The following is a 25,934-nucleotide window of genomic DNA, read 5'->3' as shown; positions in this document are numbered from 1 at the left end:
TTGTGTTATATTTGGTAAACATTTGAGACAAATTTAAATAATTGTTTGTTAAAAATGTATGCGGAGCTTATTATAATATGCATAGATTGTATAAAAAATTACAAAAACATTTAGCGTGAATAATAATAACCGAATGACGCATTGTTTTTATTTTTGAAATTGTATTATTTTTAAGTATTATTGTCATTCTTATGTACAATGTAATCTACATTCATTTTAGGGCTTTAAATCAATTTATTAACTGCAGAGTGCTTCAACTAATAACAATAGTAACAAAAAACATTAAATATAAATTACAATCAATTATACAAATTAGCTATAGGTACTTACGATGTTAATTGAGAAAGTATTTATTGTATTATATAATATACTAAACTACCATTGATCAATGTTAATAGAATTTACGATTATTTTTTTAAAATATAATTTTAGCAGTCTTTTATACATCCATATTGCGAAAGAAGTATATTAATTATTATTTACATAAGGTTAGGTTAATTATTATACCTAATATACACGGCGATTCAACCTTTATTTTTCCTTTAATAATTATGAATTCTTATAGCAAAGTACGAGTAAATTAGGATTTATCTTTGTTAGGTAAAAGATATATTCTATATAAACTATGAAAAAGTCGTATCACTTATATAAGTATACGAGGGAATTCAATAAGTATTCATTTTCCATTTACTAATAAATTTATTCTAGTTCTGATTTTTGAATTTTTAAGTATATTTAAGCGTCATATTTTCAAATACTTAGATTTTTTATGCAATTTCAAGTGTTCTGTAGCGATACAATTTTTTTTTCAAGTAAGAACCACACTTATGTATTGTAAACTGTGAAGATGATGTTGGCACACTATTTATTGTCCCTTTAATACAAGTACATTATATAGATAAAATGCATTCAAGAAAAAGTAGTTATTGTAGTTTTTACAATTTTTGATTAATCTTAAAGTGAAATTAACCATAACAAAAATTATCTAGAATATTATTTTAACATATCTGTTTTATGTTTTATTTACTAAAAATAAATTTTTCTAAATTTAAATAGATATATATGTTTTTGAGAAAATATTTAAACAAAATGTTATTTTTATGAGGGGTAATTTTACGTCCAAATTACTCAAAAACCATAAAAAAAAGTTTTACATGAATGCTTTTTTGTGTACATTGCTTGTGTATCAGAAAAAGAAAAAAAATAGTTCGCTGACATCCTATTATGAAGAAGAAATTGTTGAATAGTTAAATGCATCTTAATCCTAAATAAAAATTTGATTAGGTCATATTTTGTGCTATTAAACTTATATTACTAAGGATAGTGCTGTAATAGTCTATGTTGATATGGGTGTTTTGAAGATATGAAATTTATAATAAATTTTATTAATTAGTTTGTAAGTAGTTTACGAACATAATATTATATGAACCTACAAAACTAAATATTGAATCTTAGATTTTATGTAAAATTATTTCTGTGGATCATTATATCCTAAGAACTCAAAGTATAGACACTACTCATCAAATTTTTTTTTATTGATGTTAGTGTTTGAAGTATGAAATATTTCTTGTGAAATATTTCACTATAATATGCTGAAATATTTCACAAAAACGTGAAGTATTGAAATTTTTTCTATAAATATTAATGATGGTTGTTTATCAATTATATAATCTAAAAGTTTTAAGTAAAATCATTGAAATGCGTACCGTGGTTGATATATTTATACTATATTGGGTCTTATTTTCGACTATTTATAGTATTATAGCGAAACTTGGTTTTTTTCCTAGGAAATGACTTATTGTCGACGACGTTGACAAACAATGTATCATGTATCATGGTACTATTATCAAGACATAAACATAAGTGTAATATTTTTATTATACTGTTATTGACGGTCAATGCTTTATTATCGTAATCTAAACGTTGTAATTTAGGTATACGTTTATAAATTTATAATTATGTATAACAAGTAAATGTACACGGACACACGGTTTATTATTATAAAATTATAACTATGATGATGTAGTGTATAGTAGGTACGTATTAGTGTAGGTATACAAATTTAATATTTAGGTACTGATTTATCATAAATTATAATATCAATCATTATTAGTCATTAGTTTACCAACATTTATCCAGTGCTCAGTTATAATACTGAAATATTTCACGCATTTGAAATATTTCGTGAAATTTTCAAACACTAATTGATGTATAAATGTGTAAAAAATCCATCTACTTAACAATTTGTAACAAAAATTCAAATTTGAAAATAAAAAGGTTGTATAAAATACTCATTCAATGGTTTAAAAGATCTAAGTATTTAAGATTATGTTTCTCAAGTATATTTAAAAATTAAAAATATCAGAATTTGAATAAATATATTGTTATAGAGGGAAAATGGGGCTGAATCAAGATGTCTATCTGATCGTTTGAATTACGCAAAGAATCACGTTTATCGTGTTTTTATTTTAACATCTTTTACAGTATAGAGAATAGAAATAAATGTTTTTTCTATTTACTTTATCATCATGATTTTTTACAATCTTAAATGGTTTTCTTAGGTAAATGTTCTTCATTGTTTATAAAGACCAATGAAAACGTTATTTAAAATTGAGAAACTTTAAAACTATTCTTAAAGAGAGTATACTTCAAAAAGATATAGCTTTATATTTATCCGACAATATTGACATGTTTTATCGTCAAGTACAGCCACTATAAAGGATTTTCTAAGACTTTATAATTTCATATAAAATGTTATAATAGTTTTTCATTAAATAAAAAAAATTTTTACATTTTGAATAATTTGTGTAAAATTAATTTAAAAAAAAAATGTTTAAATTTTAATTAAATTTTAGTTTATTGAAATTCGTTTATTTGTTATTTTAAAATAACATGTACCTACTCAACGTAAGTTAGTTAACGTTTTAATTAATATTAAGTACAATTAAAATATCTAAATAATTAAAATTGATTATTATTAATATTATTAATTACGTGTGGTTTCGGCAAAGACGAGTACAAAAATCGAAATTATCAATAATAAATCTCTCTCACCAAGGGAATTATTGAAAAAAATACGGCATGCATGATAATACATTATACGCCACTGATCAAACAGAACTGGTGAGTATTAAGAATAAAATATTATAACATAATAAAGCTTCCATAATTTATGCGGAACAATTATGTTCGTAATGGGTAGTCTGTGATGGAGACACGACTACCAGCTTTACAAACAATAATTATTGTTATTTTTTCGCTCCTATTATTGTTGTTATACTGCAATATGTTCGTTATACTCGTATCATAATATTCTTTAAAAGTTGTTAAATCAATATTGTATTATGTTTACAAACTATTTCGATATCCATTTTAGCGTTTATTAATCGGTGTACATTAATTAAGTTTTATTTTTCACATACGCGTATTACACGAAATCGTTAAACGTTAATTTTTTTCATTTGCACGACGTAAGTGCGTTTCACGACTTTCGAATAAAGTTTCGGTAAATATGAACAAAAATAGCTTTCCATTTAAAAGCATACAAAATCAATATTTAAAGCACAATGAAATAATTATTGTTCATCAAGTCAAATGCTCAATAATTCATTATTGCAACATTTTTTCACATCATTTTTAAAACGTGTATATTTTATTTATCTATTATAAAACGTTCGTGTAGAACTACCTACTGATACATGGGTATGTAAGCGTGTTTATTGTACGCAGTTCGGACATAAATTAATTTTTCATTTGTTTCTGTTTTTCTTTGTAAATTAAATTCTATTGTTGATTTTTAAAAGTTTGATTTTTGGAATTGTTTTTTTTTTATTTTAATGTAATAAATAATAATGTAATGTCAACATACCATTCTTATTTGTAACTTTTGCGTTTTTTTTTTTTATTAATCATTGCGTCTTGGTAAATGCGTATTATAGTATATATTATTTAAAAAAAAATATGATTATTATTATAATATAGTATTTTGTAATTTTAAAAAAGTAGTAGTTATTCTTATTTTGTTTCATTTTATTCTGGTCTAAGTTCTGTTAAAATTGAGTTATTTAAAATTATATGTATTATAAAACGATTTACTAAGCATTCTCACTGCCATTTTTTTTTTTTTTAATAGGTAATTAGTTTAATAGAATTCTCGTTTTTGGAATTTTAAATCGAATATTTAATAGTCTAGATCTAAAAAAAAAAAATTACAAATTGCTTATAAAAAAATTTCATTTTTATTGTAACATATTATCATATCATCAACAGTGTCTTATGTAGCTTAACAGATAAACACGGTATATGCATTTAATAACGATTAACAATGAAAATCATCGTCAGCACTTGCTCCGATCGCATTCTGCCCAACGGTACACGGCTGAGACTGTAGATTCGCCTTCAGCCAATAAAATATAGTGTCCGTTTCGCTGCACCAGCCGGGGGCGCACGACCGCCAGACGTGATTCGGGCGTAATGCTCATAAATCATTCACTCCCCCCGTACAGGGTTCGGAGGCTGTCCAATACATCTTGGAATTCGATAGCTTGCCACATCCAACGAATATAAATTCGCGATACCAGCAGTGCCGCGGTCCAAACAACAAGTGTGAATTATTGCCCGAGGTGGTGAATTCTCGTCGGGAGAGAAACGAATAGCGCCCGGTACGTTGCGCAATTCTACAATTTTTGATTTAGTTACACACGTGAGCTTTATAAATATAAATTACTATTTACGCTTTACCTAATTCGTGTCGAGACGAAAACTGTAAGAGCTTGCGTTGGCCTTTGATTACGTATTCATCCCAAAATCGAGTAGTCTTATGCATTTTACGGGTGGTGTACGCGCGTTGCGCCGTTGATGCGTGTTCGGCGCTACATCATAATAATATGATATTATATTATACACTCGGCGGTGTGTAAGTCGTCTACGACCAGGCCGAGGGATAGGTACCTATGTCATATGCGCAGTAGTTCATTGTGATTTAATGCCGGAGGATAAAACTGTATGAATATGCAAAGTACAGTTTAAAAAACAAAAAAAAAGAACAACCATACACGCATAATTTATATGGCCATATTATATAGGTGGGTGGGTACTGGTAGTGTGTCCGGCGGCGTGCAGCGTATCATGATGCAAGTTGTGTATTTTAATGAATTATTCGTTCTCATTTGTTTATTTAAAAAAAATTCCCAAAATCGTTAAGGGTTATTACGATGATTTATCAATCGCCGCAATTGTATAACGGAAAAAGAGTCTTCTACACTAAATTGTAAAATTATTATATTGTAATTTGATTTAAGATTCAGTTATTGACTAGCTTTAATTTCAAAATAGACAATTAATCAAGTAACAGATAGCGACTTGAATATTTTTAAAATAATATCGTTAAAAAATACGATTATACGATGTTTAAAAACAACGAATTATCCTATACGAATACAGTATAATCACGATGCCTTTTTAAGAATATTGTGTAGTTATTATAATACCTGTAAAATAAATAATCCGTTCGAATGTTCGGAAAGGTTATGGCGGTGATATATATTATATTATAGTACTATAAGAACGTCGAATTCGTGTAACATTCGAGAGATATTTTTTCGTTCGGGATACCGTTTTCAGAAATATTTTTAGAAAAAAGTTTGAATTGCCATTTGAAAGCACAACCAACACGAATTATTACAGCGATTGCTCAGAAAAACGTCTCTTTGCAGATAATTGCTGGTGATATCTAGTGTTAAAGTCGACGTGGGTAAGTAGTTTTCGAGTTTCAAATGGGAATCGGGTTCCGAGGACAAATGCATCCCTCCGGGAAAAGTTTATGGTCCGTCGTTAAGTCAACATGAACTAAAACGCGCGCACACACACGTAGATACCTACATAGGTATACGCATTAATGTGCCTACACGTGCGCCAACTGATAATAGCTAGTCGTAAACTGACATAATACATCGTTTTATTGCGTCTCTTACACACGCTGTAACCATAGCTAACCCACCGTTATAATAATATTATATGGGAGATACCTGCCTGCGCAGTCCGTAGGCTGTGGCGATATATAATTACACTTTTATCGATCGACGGACACACGGCACATGTGTAGGGCAGTGATTGTGTGAGTCGCGCAGTAGTAGGCATACCGAATATATTATACTGCCGACACTATACGCTCGTATAATATTATAATAATATGGTGTTAGATTACGAAATTCGGATTCCGTTGAATTTCGGATAGTCGGGTTTTATATGTATTTATGCGTTATTTGACGGTCTCGATTAGCGTCGATGAATATATCGTCACGATTCAGACATAATAATAAGTACACAACAGTCATATACCTACCCGTCGACATATATATCTCGGTAACGGAAGTGCGGTTGTTGTTATTGGAGCAACATTTTGATTATGGCGATTGAGCTCGCTCTTCAAAATTGTCCAATGTTAATAATATCTTTATTGAATCGATTGACCCAAGTTATGTCATTTTAGTCTAGTTTTATTTTTACACCGAAAATTATATAAATTAAAAATAAAACTACGTTTTCAGTATATTTCGAAAATCTTAAATTTTCATTAACGGATTTTTTTTTTATCTAAAGTGTTTGGTATTTAAAAAAATACTGCTGCATTATTCGTACATTTTTATGATAAACAGGTATCGTATAATATAATGACACACGCTTTGAACGGAGCCGTAGCACTATCGTCGTAGAAAACGCTGCGCGGAAATTCGGTGTCAACAAACGCGGCCTACGATCGTCGTCGAGTCTTATGCGGCGGGTTGTGTCCATCACGGTTGACGAATTGTTTTGAATTTTTCGCTGGAAGAGAAATGCTGAGAACGCGACATCATATTTCATTTTCATACCGGCAAAAGCGTGTCTCTAAAAACGAGTGCATATCATAGTCGTCAACTATATTATAATTCTCGGTCTCTTCGTTCTGTCTACAACCGTCTTTTCATCACCCCAACCGACCCCTTCGTCTCGTCGTACATCTGCGTATACATATCTCTTACTCGCTGTTCTCCGCTCCTCGCCCACGCAGACCGTTCGAGCTCGCTGCAAATGAAAAGCGAACGAAAACGGACAAGCTCTCCTTCCCCCTTATGCTTTTGACACGTCCGTACAGAGAATACGGTGCCCGTTGTAAATCCGTTTTTGCGGAGTTCGTAATTTATTTTTAACGAGCTTTTTTTATACGTTTTTTCCTGCCCTTTCTTTTCTATATATATATATATAAATATATAAGTCCCCGTTTGCGGCTTGAGTGTTATTTCCCCACCCCCCGTCCAACGCTTTCAACTATAGTTATGTATTGTAGATATGGTAGGTATAGGTATCTCCAACTATACATTTTCAAACGGCGTTGAGATCTCGATTATATTGTGTGAAAAAAAAAATCAGCTTTCATGTGCAACGTTTTAGCGATTAATGAGTTATATCAATTATACATTTATACCTATATCTGTAATGGCGTGAAGTCAGTTGATATTATTATAATATCTACATGCATAATATTTACGTATACATATGCAGGGTTATTCCACCAAGCATGCTCGCCTCCATATTTTTTTTAGTAACAAATTTCTTCGTTTTTTTTAAAAATATACTTAAAAACAATAATTAACAGTTTAAAAATGGATCTTACTACTGGTGAAACAATTTTCTGTTTTTTTTTTTAAATAAGAACCTTTCTTTTTTACTGATAATTATTTAGTGGATCATTTTTTTAACGACTTTGATGTATCTAAGTCAAAATCGATCGCGTAGTTTTTCAGTTATTAGGATGTTTATATGTACCAAAGGATAGTCCTAAAAATTCTTATTTGAAAAACAGAAGTTTGAATCTCCAGAGAATTCACCTTAAGTAGTAAAAAGAATCTGAATGGTATGAAAATATGGTGGTAAATGAAAACATATACCTATTTTAAAATTCTAAATATCAGATTTTTAATAATTGCATTATTGAAAAAATTGGGGTGAGCATACTTGATAATTACCCTGTATAATAACACGTCGGCATGACGACGATATTATAATATGCATTTCGAATATTATCGTAATTCGGTTTCTAATTAAATTATATAATTATAGAAGTAGTGCTCGTTAGTTGCCGGGTGTAGTTCGAAAAAGTGGTTCGAATTACCTAAAATTAGTCACGCTGATCTACTGTTTCTTATTATAAATTACGAATTCGAGTGTTTGTTGTACTAAACTTATATACATCACGTTTTAAACCCACTGTTATCTACATGATAAATTCTTGGCGCTAATGGTGTATATGAAAGGTGAGTTGACGGGTAAATCATGCCCGCCCTTGGGATATTTTTTAGCGCTGGTGTTTTCATAAATAATTTATTACCCTTGGGCGTATTGATAATTTGTTGTTATCCAAAAACTAATGATAAAAAAATCAGTCCTTTTTATGTAAACTATATAAAAAAAATAACTTGGGATAACTGCATGGTTTGGCATAATTAAATATACATAAAGGTTGCAGGTATTAAAACGGGAGTACAAGATCAATCATAGATTGATGAAAAAACATGTCTATATTATTTCATTAGAAATTTTTGTTTTTTTACTCTTTTGATGACAATATCAAAAAAAATTTAAATTGTTAAAAGATAAATTTGTCAATAGCGAAATGACTGTTGAATGTTTTTGTGTGTTGGTGGGAAGCCTCGTGATATATTTTGTGATGAATTACAGTTTTTAAATCGCGTTTGAGCTTCAGATTGCGCCACCTTCTCGGCAGCACCGTCATTTGAACTCGATGTATGTTTATATATTTTATAATATGTTAGTCATAATGTTTGAAGAAAATGAATGGCTTGAGGCTTAAAACAAGAGAGTCATAATGTTTGCCTGACATGTTACTCATGCATAATATCATATAATATAATATTGTACAATATTTTCAACTTAAAAACTGTCCTATGCTGTGCGTTTTTCTTATTCTTGATCGAATTATCTTCATTGTTTGAGCTGTGAAAATGTTCTTATGGGAATTTTTCAGGTTTGTACAAATGTTTCTACATACTGTAAAAGCAATTACTTACTATAGATGTTGATCCGAATTACTCTTTTCATGGTCAAATTTACGACCGCTTAGTTTAATAACAAACGTTTAAAAATTCTTCGTTTATATATATTTTATTTCCACGGTACGGTATTTTTTTATGTTATTGTTTAACGTTCCACAATTATATTATTTTCACCGTTTTAAATATTATATTTTACTTTATTCATTTATATAATAAAACGCGTAGAGGTATTCACCAATATTATAATATGATTTCCTTTCGCATAAATTCGAAATCTTCCACCGAAAGATTATGCAAACGTCGTAACAAAAGAACATTAATTCAATGGACCTTAATCCCGGTCTGATTTATTCGGTATCGCAACGTATTAAAAGGTACATTTGAATTCATTTTATACGCATATATATCGTGTTAAAGTGTAACCAGAGTGTAATGTGCAATTTAAATACTTCCAGTAGTGTGTGGCAGATCAATATATTATTTTAATATTTATACACATAATATCAACGATAACAAATTCGACGGATGACAAAAAATATATGTCACCTAACAATTACAGGTGTATTATTAATAATTGTTTTTAATACTAAATTACTATCTTAATCGAGAAACTACATATTGTGCCGATCATGTCGATAAGGCGCGTCGCACGTTGTTGTGGAAATACCTCTCTATTAAATTATGTTTGAGCTTTTTGCAAGTATGGTAAACATTTTTATCTTTTGTTTCGGTTAAAATAACAACTACTTAAATATTTTTTATACTCGAGCGTTTTATATGTTTTATGGTTGAGAGCTGTGCGATGAAAATTCAATCATCTTATAACTCGAGGGATGCATAATTCCCGAAAATATATTATATATTATATAGCATAATCTTTTAAATTGGATATGATAATAATAATAATAATAGTAGTAAAATAATATATTAATATAATAGTATAACAAAGTTGATTGTAGTTTTAGTTTTTTTTTTATACATTATAAAATTATTTGCATATTGTTACCTTTTTTAAAAGGTATATTCTTACCTTCCAAACCGAAAAAAGCCTCTTCGTCAATACTCGATATTTGATTTCCATCCAACTCTAACGAATTCAGTAGAGGTAAATGTCGAAATACTTTGGCAGGTATGTGTTTGAGATAATTGTGTGCTAGGATCAGCATATCCAATGTTTGTAAACCTTAAATGATAAAATATGTAGAATTAATATATACTAATCTAACAGTAGTTTATTTTTTTCTGACAAAATTATTTTGATCTAACAACCACAATTACGAGTTTGGCTGTAAAATATACTAGGTGGACCTTAAAAGAGTGAAAACAGCCACCGCCATTACAGTTGTAACATTTATTTATGATAATTATTTATTAAAACACCAAGTCGTAATTATTAATAATGAACATTATTATTACCTACTATTATTGTTTATAATTTATCGAAAACATTTTTTTTAGACTTGAAGTTTTACATTACATTTTAATTATTATTTGTCGTTTTTTTAATTTATAATGTGTATATATTTTATTTTATATATTTTTTTAAAATAATATCATCTCTGAATCATTTTAATAATAATTTAGAGTAAAATTAAAAACGATTTATAGACCAGAATAAAAAACGCAATACTTATTAAACAAAATCTATATTATTTAAAAAAAAAATGATATAAGTCCTTTACATCAATATAATAACTCTCGAGTTTTAAGAAAAATAGCATTGAAATTATTTTTAATAAAAAAATAAAACATATAAAAGAGACGGATGTCATATGACGAATGCTTTAATTTAACAAACGTGGTTTAATATGTGTCATGTGTGTTATGAAATAAATTATTTTCTTAGCTATTAATATTTAATCTATTTAACATTTTCATCTACTTGATAACTCAATAAAAGCCGCACTTTGCTCAAAAGTTTACAGTAAATTATAATAATTGATGAGAAATTTGTGGGTACTAAAATTATTTCATATTAAATTATGAAATAAAAGTAATTATGTATTATATAATTTGTATTCAAGTGCTATTATTACCAATGCAGGAGTCAAAAATACTGAATCTTTAACGATTAACAATTTTTAATAATTACCTATGAAATCGCCTTCGCTAATCGACGTAATCTTGTTTTCTTGAATTTCTAATTTCTTTAAGTTGTCCATTGTTTGTAGAGCTCCAGTTGGTACCCGGCTCAATTCGTTACCTCCAATGTTCAATCGTTTCAGTTTCCTGTGGATCGATTTAAATTATATAAATAAATGAAATGCTATAGATAAAAAACTACTATGAAATTACTTCTCTGTGCCGGCGAACGCATTAGCCTCAATGTTTGTAAGCCTATTTTCGTACAATGTCAATATCTCCAGCGTGCTCATTCCCTCGAAAGCATTTGCGTGGATAGCGCTGATTTTGTTATGGTTCAAATTAAATATCAGCAATCGATCTAGGCTTTTCAACGCCGGAGTCGGTACGCTGCTTAATGAATTCTGAGACAGATCTAATTGGGTGAGCGCTTTTCCTTTTAGACATAAATAAACGTAGAAATATAAATATATGCAGATATTTCAAGTAAGGTTAATATGAGAATAAAGATGAAAAAAATTATCATGATACCAGATATAAAACCTTATACATAGTTGCGAACGTGGTTATTTAAAAAAAAAATAGCTGAAAATCTACCAAAGAGCTATATTGAAGTAATAATAAATAGTATTATATAACTAAATGTCAGTTTTATTTTATTTATGTTAATAAAAAAAAATTATGACTTGTAATAAAAATTCGGTAATTAGTAGCTACATACTATATTAAGGCTGTTTTTAAATAATATACAAATTAATATAATATAGGCATTAAGCACAGGGTGTCCCAAAAAGAACGCTTTTTATAAATTAGCAAAAAAAAATTAATAGTCCAAAAAAAGATATGTATAGTTTCAGTATAACATCCGGTTTATGTATGAAAAATAATATTATTCCATTGTCCTCCATTAGCTTGTTGACAGGCCGAAGTCCGGTCAAGAAAATTAACAACAACTACTTTTCTCAGTTCTCTCTGCAGAGTTTTATGAGGACGCCTTAACCTAACCAGGGCTTTAGAGATCAATAGTTGAACCAGTTTTTTCGAATTTTTTATTAGCCGACAAATCGATAACACATTGGGAGTAACGTCTCGTCGGAGTAAGATGCGAAGTCGTCGCACAGTGTCTTCACTACTTTCGTTAGATTGGTAAAAGGTCTTAACAACCAATACACGTGTTTCCATTGACATTCGGTCCATAGTGACACTTGTAAAAAATTGATTATACAACAAGTCAACAATAAACCGAAATGATAGTAGATTAAAAAAATGATTAGAACAATGTTGTGAACATAAAAACAAAAAAAATGACAACTGTTTTAAAAAAACGTCCTTTTGGATACACTCTGTATTTATATTTACATCAAAAAACACCTCGTGGATTAAAATATTTTTTAATTTTGCCTTTTTTTAACGATGATTTTTAATATTTGTTTATATTTACTTTAAAGTAACACTCTTAATCTGTAATGTCAAGGTCCAAAAATCACACGATAGATGATCAACTTAATAATAATATTTTTATTTTTAAATGTATAAGATATTAACATTTTTACAAGTGTGACAATCTAATAATAAAAATCTATAGCTCCGTTGGGAATGTTCTTTACAGATAAATTTAAATTATAGAAAAGTTATTTTAAAAACGTATTTATGTATAATTATGTATGTATATATAATATGTTAAAAATATAAAATGTTGATATAGGTAGTTAATATTTCTACGAGTACCAAAATACACAAAATAAAAAAAGGTAGGCAGTGGGTACCGTTCTGCCATATATTTCTTATTAGGTATCGAGTGGGTCACTATCATAAGATAATAAAAATTAAATCTTTGTTTTAATATTTCATAGTTAGGTGCGCAAACGCAATTTATGAGATTTAAGATGCTGTCAGGTTATTGTCAATAATCTCAAATTTGATACTTTTGAAAATATCATTATTAGAGCTTTTATGGACGGTGGCTATAATAATAAAGATTCGTTTAAAGTTTGTTATAGGTTGAATATGTGAGATTGTTTGAAAACGGAAGTGACGACGTATTAAAACCCATAGATGTTTTCGACATTTTCACGGTGTTTTGTACTTGATAGGTGTACAACTTTTCAAAACTATTCCCGAAACAGTTCGACAGAATGTAAAATCGACTATACAAGACCTACACAGATTTGATTATATAATAATAATATCGTTGGTATACGAAATTCAATGAAATATATAACCATAGGTTCGTCTATTATAATTATATACGTCAACATTTGCTTGCTAATTATTAATTTGTTTCACAATAATAATTTCTTACTATATTATTGTATTATATTATGACGTGTGTTTTACGTTTGAGTGTTGACGATGACTCGTGCTTGACATTGCGTATTGATTATAACATCACCACGCGTTCCGCGGCGTAAGCTTTTCAAGTGCCAGGGGGTTATAAGTTATAATATAAACTCGGTTTTAAGTTATAATTTAAAAACAAAAAGAAAAAAAAGTGTGGATGTTGTAAGTCGTTTTGCGTAAAATTTAGAGTACGCATTCAATTTAATATAATATAATACAATTTTCAGAAAGACCGGAAGTATATTCATGCATTGCTATGTCGTATACACCAACGGTATATTATTATATTATTTATGCGTTTGGTTTTTGTTGAGATGTATACTTTAAAATTAAAAATTGTGAAATTTTATAATGAATATGAAAAAATAAAATATAAATAGAACCGGGCATATTGTATAGAAACTATTGTAGAAAATCTACCTATGACAACGAAACGACGGGAGAGTTGATGCGATAGAGGATGGATCGGTTTGCTCGACCATGCCAAACCGGGATTGTTTTATTGACACAATACAAATTTATATGATTATATTTGATTATAATTGTGGTCCATAATATTGCTATAGGTAACTAGACAACTCGCGTAGAGTGGGGAAAGAAGAATATATTTGAATATTGAAGGAAATATTGGAGGATTTTAAAAATAATTGTCACGTTTAGGTGATAATTTTTGGGGTAGTTGGAGATCAAATTGTTAATGTCAGAAATTACGGTATCGTGTTGCGGAGTGTGTAAAGGCGGAGAGTACCCGTGTTGCATTATGATGTATTATTATTTTATTTGTATTTATAATATTTAAATATATGTTACGGTAAAATGATATTTTTCACAAAACAATTGTGCGGAAACCGGAAACCGGTGATTTACAACTACATCGTTATTTTATGCTCACCGATAGAGCTCAGCGACGACTCTTCGACCACAGCCAGCGTGCTGTTGTGTATGGTGAGATGCCGGATGTCCATGCCTAGGAACACGAAACCCTGCAACTTGGGAAGGTTGTTGTGCCGGAGCTTCAGGTAGAATATGACCAGCGACGGTTTGCCCTTGAGCACGGCCATCGTCTTGGATATGTGCTGCAGATCGGTGAACTCGCACAGAATGTCCAAACCGCCGTTCTTCTTCACCGTGCACACACACGGTGCAATCTCGCCGTGCGTGGGACATTGCTGAATGACCGGACCGCTGGCGGACCATGCCGGGTCCACGGAGACGGCCGACAGCAGGCCGCACAACACCAATACCGACGTGGGCACCATCGCTAGCCGGTGGTCGCCATACCTGTAACCAGACCACGTGACGTTATTGTAGTGACTGCAGTTTATGGACTCAATTTATTTATTTAATTGTTTGGAATATGTTCAACACGCCAAAGGAGTGCGGTTTACAACACGGTATACAATTGAAATACATTTAAGATACAATAAATATTTACCACAAATAAATTTAAATAATACATAATTGCATGTGCACTAATGAGAATAACTCTTTTACGAAAAAAAATGGTTATATTATAATAATATTATAAACTAATTAGTAATTAACTATGTAATTTATATATGTAGAGTGATTCGCCATAGGCATGCTCATCACATATTTTTCTCTTGACTACTCTAATAATAAATTTATTCAAATTATAATTTTTGAAATTTTTAAGTTTATTTACTTGAAGACCATATAAATGGGTACCTATTTAGATAAATTTTATACCATTTAAGGAAAGTCTTGTGGTGATACAAAACAATTTTTTTAAATGACATTAATTTTATTGATAATTGTTAAGAAGGTACTTAATCTTTTATGAACTTTTTTCTTATATAGGTTGAAATTTGAATGAGTAGTTACTGAGTTATTACAATCTAAGTACTTAGGATAATAGCCCATTATAATACATTTAGAAGGTATACGATGATTGGAAAGTTATTAGTTCTATAATTAATTAGAATTTTTTAATTTGTAAAAATGGTTAGAGTACCTATTATAGCTGTAATAAGTTAACAACTATTAATATCCATTAATTTATATTTTATATATAGACATTATCTGGGACATTGGTTTTAACAATTATTTTCAGCATACAAATATTGAAAACGAAAATCAGGTAAAAATATTGTTAGCACGATTTAGTAAGATTATAATATTTTGAGGTTATCTTAAGTAAACTTAAAAATTCTAAAACTCATAGTTTTAACTAATTTATTATAAAAATGAAATAAATGAGCGCGAGAATGGTCGTTGAACCACCTTAAATAACTCATAAATTAATAAGAACAAATAATATTTAAATTCAAGTCAGCAGAATAGACACACGATTACGCATAAAATATCTGTAACGATTTTGGACCTATTTTGGAGTTTTTTACCCGTGTTATTGGTACGTGTCGGAACAGTATTATTACGTTACAGATAATACGACGTGTGTTTACCGAATTATATCCAACTAAAAGGTACGTGAAAAATGTTTTTTTACTCATATTTGGACTCGGGAACGCATATTGTATACAATGTTATGGTAAATTGGTAACTGTAGGTAGTCATAACGTGCTAATTATTGTCTTAAACAGAAAAATGTTCGTCACAACATCTCGAGACGGTCATATCGATATGACTAATGTTGGTTATGTATTTTGGTTCGTAATTCGAAACGTATTATAGGTTTTATTCACATAAAACGTTTCTTAAAAGTTTTTATCAAGTTTCTGCAACTGCACAACTATATCGATAACCATAGAGTTATATAGCTAAATTGTTTATCAAGCTGATCGCAACAATAACTAAAATGTTCTAAACTTTCTTAACAAGTAATTATAATAATAAAAATAATAATGATAACTAATTTTTGACTTATTCAATTATAATATTTTACCAACGGAGGAAAACTATCATAAAACACATTTTTAAACAAACTAATTATTATATATACTCACCAAGCACATAGAATATATAGTAAATCATATTATTTAAACAGTTATCATAAAAATCAGATTGAAAAATAAAATATTGCTGTGTGCTTGGTAATCATCCTACTCATATCTACCTAAATTATATGGTCATATTACTACAAAACTATAACATATAAAAAAAACAAGCGCCAGTTTTATTTTTTAGTTCGATGATAGTTTGATGTATATTTGTCAAATGAATTCAAGTTTATATGGATTTATAATGGCTTAAAGGAAATACTTAATACTTTTGATCGAAACTTTCTGTAATTTATTGTTCCCATAACCATCTGTTTATGACTTGTAAAAAGGCGTACAGACCATTGTGGGGTTCTCTACAATCGCTTTTAAATATTGAATCGATTTCGAGTTTAATAACTATAATAATATTTACATTTTATGTTCATAAATAAGTCTTTTTGAGCTATATGCTATAAACATATTTAATATATTTTAAGTTTAGTTGGACTTGATGAATATTGTTTGAAAATGCGTTACTGAAAATATTATCATAGGGTTTTATTTTGTACACGTTAATACTCGTAAGTATTAAACATATTATGTAGTTTATATTCAAAATAAATCGTGAAAATTGTAGTTTACGAGAAATTTTGTACTGTTTGCTATCTATCAAATATATATATACTATTGTGATTTACTACTCTTAGCAATAGGTCCCGAAGGAGTTGAAAAACGACAATAACGGAACTCGTCTACCTTTTATGCAACGTAAAATTTAAATATTTCACAATACACGAAGAAGCTTTTAGGGGTATCGAAGGAGATATTTTTTTATTGATTAATTGTACTTTTATAGGTTATATTATATGATTTAAAAATATATACATTATTTTTTGTTGGTATAAAATTGAGTTTTGTTTCGTGGTCTTGATTTGAGAAAATGTAATATAATGTTTCTAAAAGGATGAATTGTTCATACGAATGATGCGATTTATTTTTAATTTTTTCTTGCTGTGAGCTCTCAAATCCAATGGCATATTATCTTTTATTTTTATTACTGAAGATTGTATCACTGGGTTTTCTGACCCTTATGTATTATGCCATTCCTATGGGGTTTACACTGAATTGCACTGTATAGTAAATAGAGTGTTTGAAATTTAAACTTAACACATTATATTCTTGTTGTGTCTAAGCTTGAAAAAAATGAAGTTTTTAAATTGTTTTTTCACAAAGTTACCGTGTACCAAGTAACTTGTTTGTAAATATATAAAGTACTTAACCAGTCAAGTATAATTTTACAGTATTTATGTAACTTTTTGGTATCATTTAACTATTGTAATATAAAAGAAAAATATTAAATTATAGCTTATAATAAGAATATACATTTTTTTATATAACATACCTATATGAATACGTATAATATTGACAACTGTAGTTCATTTCGATTAATCATCCATATTAACTATTATAGAGCCTTATAAAACAATTTTAGTATTTGATTTTAATTTGAATTACCTAATTTAATTATAAATTAAAATACTTATCACAGTATATTTATGTATTTAATCTGCATTTCATGTATGAAAAGTTTTTAAAGTATCAAATGACGAATAAGTTTATAAGAAAATATATCACAAAAGTTGGATAACTTTGAAAGAAATATGTTTCAACTGTCAAATTTTGTCAGTACTATACGATAGATTAACATGTTATGATTAATATACAACTTTGAATAAAATATTTTTGTAAAGTCGATACTTATGAATTTATGATAATAAAAATATAATAAAAATATAACATACATTATATATTTTATATTTATTGAGCTAGACAGATAATAATTTTTACTTTGTATTGGACATTTGGAGTGTTGTAAGTTATATCTGTTTTTAAGAAATTAGGAATCACTAAATAAAACTTTTATTTCAATTTATGTTTACGTTGGGAGTTTGACTTGTAATTTGCATACTTTGCACGTCTGGCTCACCGCAAACGTTTTGTACGTGCCTTGTAAATATATATAGAGCGATGTCTGCCAAACCATCGATTTTCTCATTTTAAACTTAGTAGTTATGTCAAAAATTGTGAAAAAAATGTATGCTATATAATATATACATATATTTGATGTTATATAAGTTTATGTGCATCAATGGTTATCATACAATCAATAACGATAAAAAAAAAAAACCAAAGACTATTATTAGGTAAAATTTAACGCGAAATCACGTAGCATATTATGCAATAGAAGTTTTTGGTAAATCAAATTATGACTGTAATGTTGATTTTTATCAATACGTATAATTTGTAAAACCAACACGTAGATAAAAAATAATCAAAAATTAATCAAAAATGAAAAAAAAAACTTTATACGTATAATATTTACGAGATCACAGTAAAACGTTAAATATAAAACTTACTTTAGGTTATAAATTATAATATATTGTTTCAATAAGTATTGATTAGTATCGTCATAATGTGAAATTTTACTCCATTCTTTCATCATTATCAATTAATTATTTTTTCATCATAAAATTATTAATTATTTTTTGTGCTTTAGTAGATGTATTGTAAAATATATAAAAAAAAGATTAAGTAACTTTTTGCTAAAAAAGTTTTAGATTTTTCTTTATGCCAATATGCTTATCCACCTTAATATCTCTATTTATTACGATAATATATTGTACGTTTTTGAAAGCATATAAATAATAAACATAAATTCATTATTCAAACATTTTAAATGTATAACGTATATTCAATGCAGGCACTGAAATTTCCGTTGTAATTATCCGTAATATATGTTTAATATATTAAACTGTGAAATAGGTTTTAAATCTTTATTATTGATTTTTCCATTCTAACTTTCAATTTATGATTTTGTAAAATAAGTTTAATGTTTAAATAAGGTAAAAGTAATAATTTTAGAGATACTGCGGTTTATATTGTATAATAAAATTCACTGTCAAACTTCGAATATTACATTGTCTATATCATCATCGGTTCTCAAACTGTGGTACCGTACTACTAGTGGTCCGCGAAAGACTACATGGTGGTCGCGGAGGGCCGTTTTTGTATAATAAACCCATTCAATTATTTAATTTATATCTTTTTTTTAAAAAACTAATAAATAAAAAATAATTATACTGTAGTTGTAGTATTTTACTGCTTTATTGTTTAAAATAAATGTATTTAATAATACAATTTGGAATTTGGATCGTTCTATTTTTAATTATTAGTGGTACGCGACTGATTGATAATATACTTAAGTGGTACGTAAAAAAAATAGTTTGAGAACCGCTGGTTTATAGTGAAGTTGATCTGTTATACTACTATGACCGTTATAAAAATATTTAAGTTATAATAATAAAGTGGTGGAGATAGCTTATTGTTGCAGTTATAGTGGACTATATGGGAAAGCAAAAGTGGCAACTTTTTTATCGGCCGATTAGGATTGATTACCACACCCCAAAAAATCATAACTCCACTTTATAAAAACTTGATGGAATCGGTAATGATTGAAAATAAGTACTAATAATAATAATGTTTACCTTATTTTAAATGGTAACCATAGTAACTATGCCTACTTACAGACGGACACCGAAAAATATCTATATTTTGTAATCTAATGTGTGTAATTTATTTGAATACAAAAGTTTTTTTTATTTTGTGCGTGTACGTGTAATTTTTTTAGGATACTGAAATAATGTTTTAGTTGTTGTTTCGTTTAAATAACTAACAAAAATTTAACAACTTGAATGAATTCTGGTCTCGTGCTCCGTGGTTACATTTACTTTCAAACGATAAATTGCCATGTTGTAGCGATGTAATTCAAAGTTTGGAATTAATAGTGATAAAATGTAAAATAAAAAATTCCAATAAAGTAATTCTCAGAAATTACTTTTTACCTCTTTAGGTTTATTAATTTAGTCCGCAGTTCATTTTTAGTGCAGTTTGGAAATGGAAGAACTCTGTCACAATATCAAAATATATTACACATATTATGTTTTATGTACCACGCTGTATACATGCTAAAACTTTGTTAGAACGAAATGGTTATCTTTAGCGTGATCGTAAAGTAAAACAAGAAAAGAACCCTATTTTATTTCATATTTTATGCCGAGCTGTATTGAGAAACCCTTTTGTATTGCACGCAGGTAGTAAATTTTCAATGGATGGCCGTCGAGGTGGCCCAAAGGGGAACAATAACCATCTTTATTTTGAAACGCCACTAGAATAAATAATATTATAGTATATTTTGAAGAATTTATATTTTGAATATTTAATTGTAATAATAAGATAATAATTAAAAATTTTAGACATACATTGATATACCTACTTACAATTTATCGTTCAATTACATTATTTTGGATACATTTTCTTACTTCAATGATATTTAATTTTATAATTGAATAATAAGTTTTTTTATACCACCTTTTCGTTTGTGTGAGTTAGGTATGAATATTTATTGTATAATAAGAACTTAATAGAAATAGTTTATTGGGTTTAATATTTAAAAATAGATAGATTGTTTTAAAGGTAATAAGCACTCAAGAAAAGTTTTAACGTTTTGGGAAATATTTTAAGATTTGTGGCACAGGTATTCTTAAAAATGCTGGTTCACTTCATCTAACCTTTGTATATTATAAGTTTTATAACTAACTGACTAACTAGTAACTACCTAAATGTCCAAAATTTAATTTTTGTAAAATTTATCATAACAATAAAAAGATATGAAAAATAAATACATTTTTTTTCAAAAAGGTGTTTTATTAACTACTTATGACTTAAAATTATTTAAAATACATATTTCAAAAAAGTTAAGACATTGCGAGATAGCAAATGTTTGCTTTTAAAAGAAACGCTGAATGTTTATTTTAGTGCTATTTAATATATACCAATTTATTTTTATCTTTAATTTTAATAAAATTGACTATATTATAATAGATGAGTAAAATATGTTGTTTGCTGACTTTTTGAGTATTGATGACAAAAGATTATCTAATAAGATCGTCCGTAATGGAAGATGTAATATCATGGCCAAGAAAAAAAATCGAATCCCAACGAAATAATAATAATAAAAAAAAAAAAAGGAAATAAAAAATATTACACTGTTGATTATCATAGATCATAAGGTATCAGATAAAACTTAAAAACGAACGGCGAAAGGTGCAAGTGTACAATGTAAAATATATTTTGAAGGCTTATATTATTAATGAGCGATTTCCGTGTACGATTAAAATTTTAACAGTGTAAAAACAGTGAATTGGGTTGTGTTTCGTTTGTATTTAGGCACCTATGTATACATTATATGTATTATTAAAACGTAGAATTTATAATTCGAAAAGTATATAAAGCTGTCTAGACCGTTATTATAAGTACAATGACTACGCGTGTGGGCGTGTGATGGACGAAATGTGTTGGTTTAAAAAAATATATCACAGATTTGTTCGAAGGTAATAATATGTACTGTTCTCTATAGCACCTATATGTTCTACATGTATATTTATATCAAAAAATAAGATAAGATTTAATGTCAATTTTTATACCGTATTTGATCTAAAAAAAATAAAATAAAATAAAATTTAATAAATAATTCCTTTTATTCACGTAATAAATATGCACATGTTTGATATATGTGTTGATGTGTTTTTTTTTCTTTTTTTTTTATCAATCGGGTTGTTTGATCGAGTAAATTTTATTGTTATTGGAGTTGAAGGACTGTAAACATTTTTATTATCAAATGGAAAAATGACGGGTTTGTAATTTGACCATAAAAGTAATGTATATCCGTTTAGCCATATGTATATAGGTATAGGTACCTATATTATATCATACATGTATTTTTTAACCGGATTTATTAGATATTTATTTACACGGATATAAAATATAGCTGTCAATGTATAATAATTTATTTTCAAAATCGATACGCCCAATGATATTCATCCAACGAATGTTTTTTAATATATAAATTTCGAGTTGTTTTCAATGTGCGAATTCCCAGAACCACGTGTCAGTGGGTTAATAACAATACGCATACGTATCACATGCATGTAACGCGATTAAATATTATATTTTCATCAGGTAGTTGATATTGAACTATTCAAATATTATTGGAAAAATTAAGATTTTTTCATTTACAGTTAAAATATTAAACTATATATTTTTATGAATACCTAATTTGTCGTTTTAATTATTCCTAACGTTAACGTAAACAAATATAAAATACAGTAAACAAAAAAAGCGTTACTAAATAAATCCATTTTAAAATTTGATTAGGTACACTCAATAAAAATGTCCTTCTTGTTTAATGGAATATTAAATTTTATTTTTTTGTATGGATAAAATAAGTAAAATCGTATTATAATCAGTTTATATTTTTCATGTGTTTACTGAAAATAATATAAAAGTGAATATTATGTTGATGAAATTTTTATATGTTTTAAATATTTTCTAATAAAACATTTTAATAAACGATATTCACAATTCTCTTACTTAATGATTTGTTTTTGATAGATAATAACCATAGAATATTATTGGATATGAGTAACTACCCTTATAGAGAACCAACGAATTAACTATATTCAAACTTTAAAATATGTAAATATATGCACAGTAAATTAGTATCGTTATACAAGTATTGTAATGTTTTTGTTAATGTAGCGTGTTAGAGGAAAATATTATATTATAGTCTTTAGATTTAAAATTTTAGTTATGGATTTATATGCACATTAAATTAACTTTTCTACTTCATTTTTATTTGACAGATGACCTGAATAAATGTATACTTTATTTTACTATACTGTATTATGTTTGTTTAAAACTATATTAGAACAATTATTGGATATTAAAATTATTAAAAAGTCAAGTTCTAGAAGAGTAAGTAAACATCATAATATCATAAGTAGGTACTGTAACACAGTTATTATTAAATTATTATTTTAAAATACATTTAAATCGTTTAATAAAAATCACGAACTAAAATAATAATAATATTATTAGGTTTGATATTTTTTATGGATCTTAAAATTTTTTCTTTTCATTTTTCAGCAATCGTCACCATATTAGTTTAATGCGAAGTTAATAATTGAACAACCTAAATAAATTGCGTATTATTATTAATAAAAAAAAGAACTTACAAGACGTTGTCAGAAACTATTATTTAATAATATATTTGATTTGCATTAATTTTAAGTCCTTCTTCTAAAAGAAAAGCACATTTAAAAATAATTAATGTTAAAAAATTCGACGAATTTCTATCGGGGCGAGTAGTTTTATATTTGATAAGTCATTGCGTTCGAAACTGATTTTAAACAGATCCCGTGGTTACCCAAAAAATGGTTCTGATTTACTGCTCCACAGTAGGTAATACTGTTGCGAAACTAAAAAAAAAAAACAAACAAAAAATACCTTTTTAAAGTACGGTATGTGTTCGATTTACAATCTATAAAGTTGCCACATAAAACGTTTTGAGGTTTTTTTTTATTTATCCAAACAGTGTTTTTAGAAAAATACCGTATAAACAGCGGTTAACCTAACTTGCTAGGAATAGATTACTTAATAGATACTCAAACCACTGGGAATGAAAAATTTAATTAAATATTTATATTTAATAATCAATAAAAAATAGTTTATTAATTTTATTTTAAATTTATATACATAGGTGTATAAAATAATAATATAATTTAATACGCTGAGCTTCCACATAAGTTATTCAGTAGTCCCGCAGTACTTTCTTTGTAATACATTAAAATTAGATAAATATAGAAAATATTTATAAATAAATAATTGCGCATTTTAATTATTGAGTTGGAAATTTATATTTGATGGTCTTATTTTAATTTTATTAAATCTACATTACATTATTGTTGGTAACTGTTGAGGATGTGGAAAAGGAAAGCTTTTAGAATTTGCGACGCCATGCCGTTGGGAAGTAATTCTTAATATAATAATAAAAAAGTATTTTTTTGTTCTAATGAATAAATATTTACCTAAACTATAAAGGATAAAAAAATATATTTTATGGACTTTTTGATTACATAATGTGTTTATAATATTAAATATTAAAAATATATTCAGTTAATATTTAAATAAAATTACTTTACTTTTAAAAAGCTAAATAAACAATTAAATTAACTATTAAAGATACTTATTATATTTAATAGTATTCATGTAAAATATTTTTTTCAAATCATAAGATCATAAGAATTTAAATAAAATTGTTTTGATTATAAATATGATATTAATAAATTGTGATATACTTTAAGTATATTTAATTTATAATTTATTTAAAAAAAAAGAAAATATTGTGGTACAACTAAATTAAAAGATTAGATAAGATTGATCCTTATGTTTTTTTCCTTTTTACTATTTATTATTTTATTTTTTCAGGTTTTTTTCCATTTAAAATTGTATTTGTTAATTGAGTGTTTGTATAGAACGTAAGCTATCAAATATTGTTTCATCCTCTGATGTTAAAAACGTACTATATAAAAAAAAAATGGAGAAAAAGGTAGGGCAATATCATGACTGTTTAATTTATTTATTTTTTTTATTTATGGTTTTTTTAAATTTATTTCTGATTATGACGTTATAAATAATAAATAATAAATTTATAATAATATGTATTATAATAAAAAAGCTAATAACACTAAAAAACAAAGTGATTATATTCTATAACGAAATTCGACACCAAATAATGGCTTGGTAATCCCATAATGTCTGAAAGTACATTATTTATATTTTCTTAGTAATATTCTGCAAATAAACTAATGAAAATTAATTATCTATAATAATATATATATGTGTGTGTATAAATCCCAATGAATCAAGTTTTGGTAACTATATATACCTAATGTGATATTACTATTATTTATAACTTAATTTTTTCAAAAGTAAATTTCATATAAAGTACAATACTAAAATATTTAAAATTTTAAGTACTGGAAATATTTTTTTTTTTTTGAATTATGGTATTAATGTATTATTGGTATTATACTGTTATTTAAATGTTAAAGATATATTGACTGCAGTTACAAATTATTGAAGTACCTATCACAATATGTATACAGTATACTGCATTGTCATGATACATATTGTAAATATAAAAATATAAGGCATGTATTTTTACTTATAAAATTATGTAGGATAATTTATTATTTTTTGATAATTTTATTTAAAATATCATTTCAGTTTCGTTTAAATTTTAATGGAATGGATGTAAACGGACGTTCAACAATTAAATATAACGCCATGGTAATACTTTAATAAAAATAAATATTTTTTAATCTAAATTGATTATGTTCTACTTTTATTTGACTTTTAAAGTATTATTAACTATAATCTACAAACTATTAGAGAAGAATTAGAAAAATATACTAGAAGAATATTTGTATAATAATTGAATTATTAAACGAAAGTATACGATTTTAGGGTTTTCGAAGGATTGCCGTGGTATCTGCAGACCATCGGACGATTTAATAGCGTTAATTTTTATTATTAGTTAAATGATTTTTTAGATTGCAAATAATAATACGCTGGATATTAATTTAAAATTTACGGAAGA

The 25,934-nt window shown here is 27.2% G+C and overlaps 1 protein-coding gene across 5 annotated transcripts in view; it reads right to left on the bottom strand.

Moving 5' to 3' along the window:
• The window catches only part of LOC132923285 (leucine-rich repeats and immunoglobulin-like domains protein 2), a 103,982-nt gene that overhangs the window by 9,788 nt on the left and 68,260 nt on the right, over positions 1-25,934 (bottom strand). For all 5 annotated transcript variants that reach the window (XM_060987168.1, XM_060987169.1, XM_060987174.1 and 2 more), the window contains 4 exons: positions 14,365-14,753; positions 11,346-11,568; positions 11,143-11,279; positions 10,081-10,233 (listed from right to left, as the gene is read on the bottom strand). In XM_060987168.1, the coding sequence (XP_060843151.1) occupies positions 10,081-10,233; positions 11,143-11,279; positions 11,346-11,568; positions 14,365-14,731 (880 nt within the window). In that variant the 5' untranslated portion in view covers positions 14,732-14,753. The remainder of the gene's footprint in view (positions 1-10,080; positions 10,234-11,142; positions 11,280-11,345; positions 11,569-14,364; positions 14,754-25,934) is intronic.

The sequence above is a fragment of the Rhopalosiphum padi genome, chromosome 2 (genome assembly GCF_020882245.1).
Source record: "Rhopalosiphum padi isolate XX-2018 chromosome 2, ASM2088224v1, whole genome shotgun sequence".
Lineage (NCBI taxonomy): Eukaryota > Metazoa > Arthropoda > Insecta > Hemiptera > Aphididae > Rhopalosiphum > Rhopalosiphum padi.
Note: the sequence above shows the minus strand (reverse complement) of the source record. Positions and strands in the feature narration are given on the sequence as shown.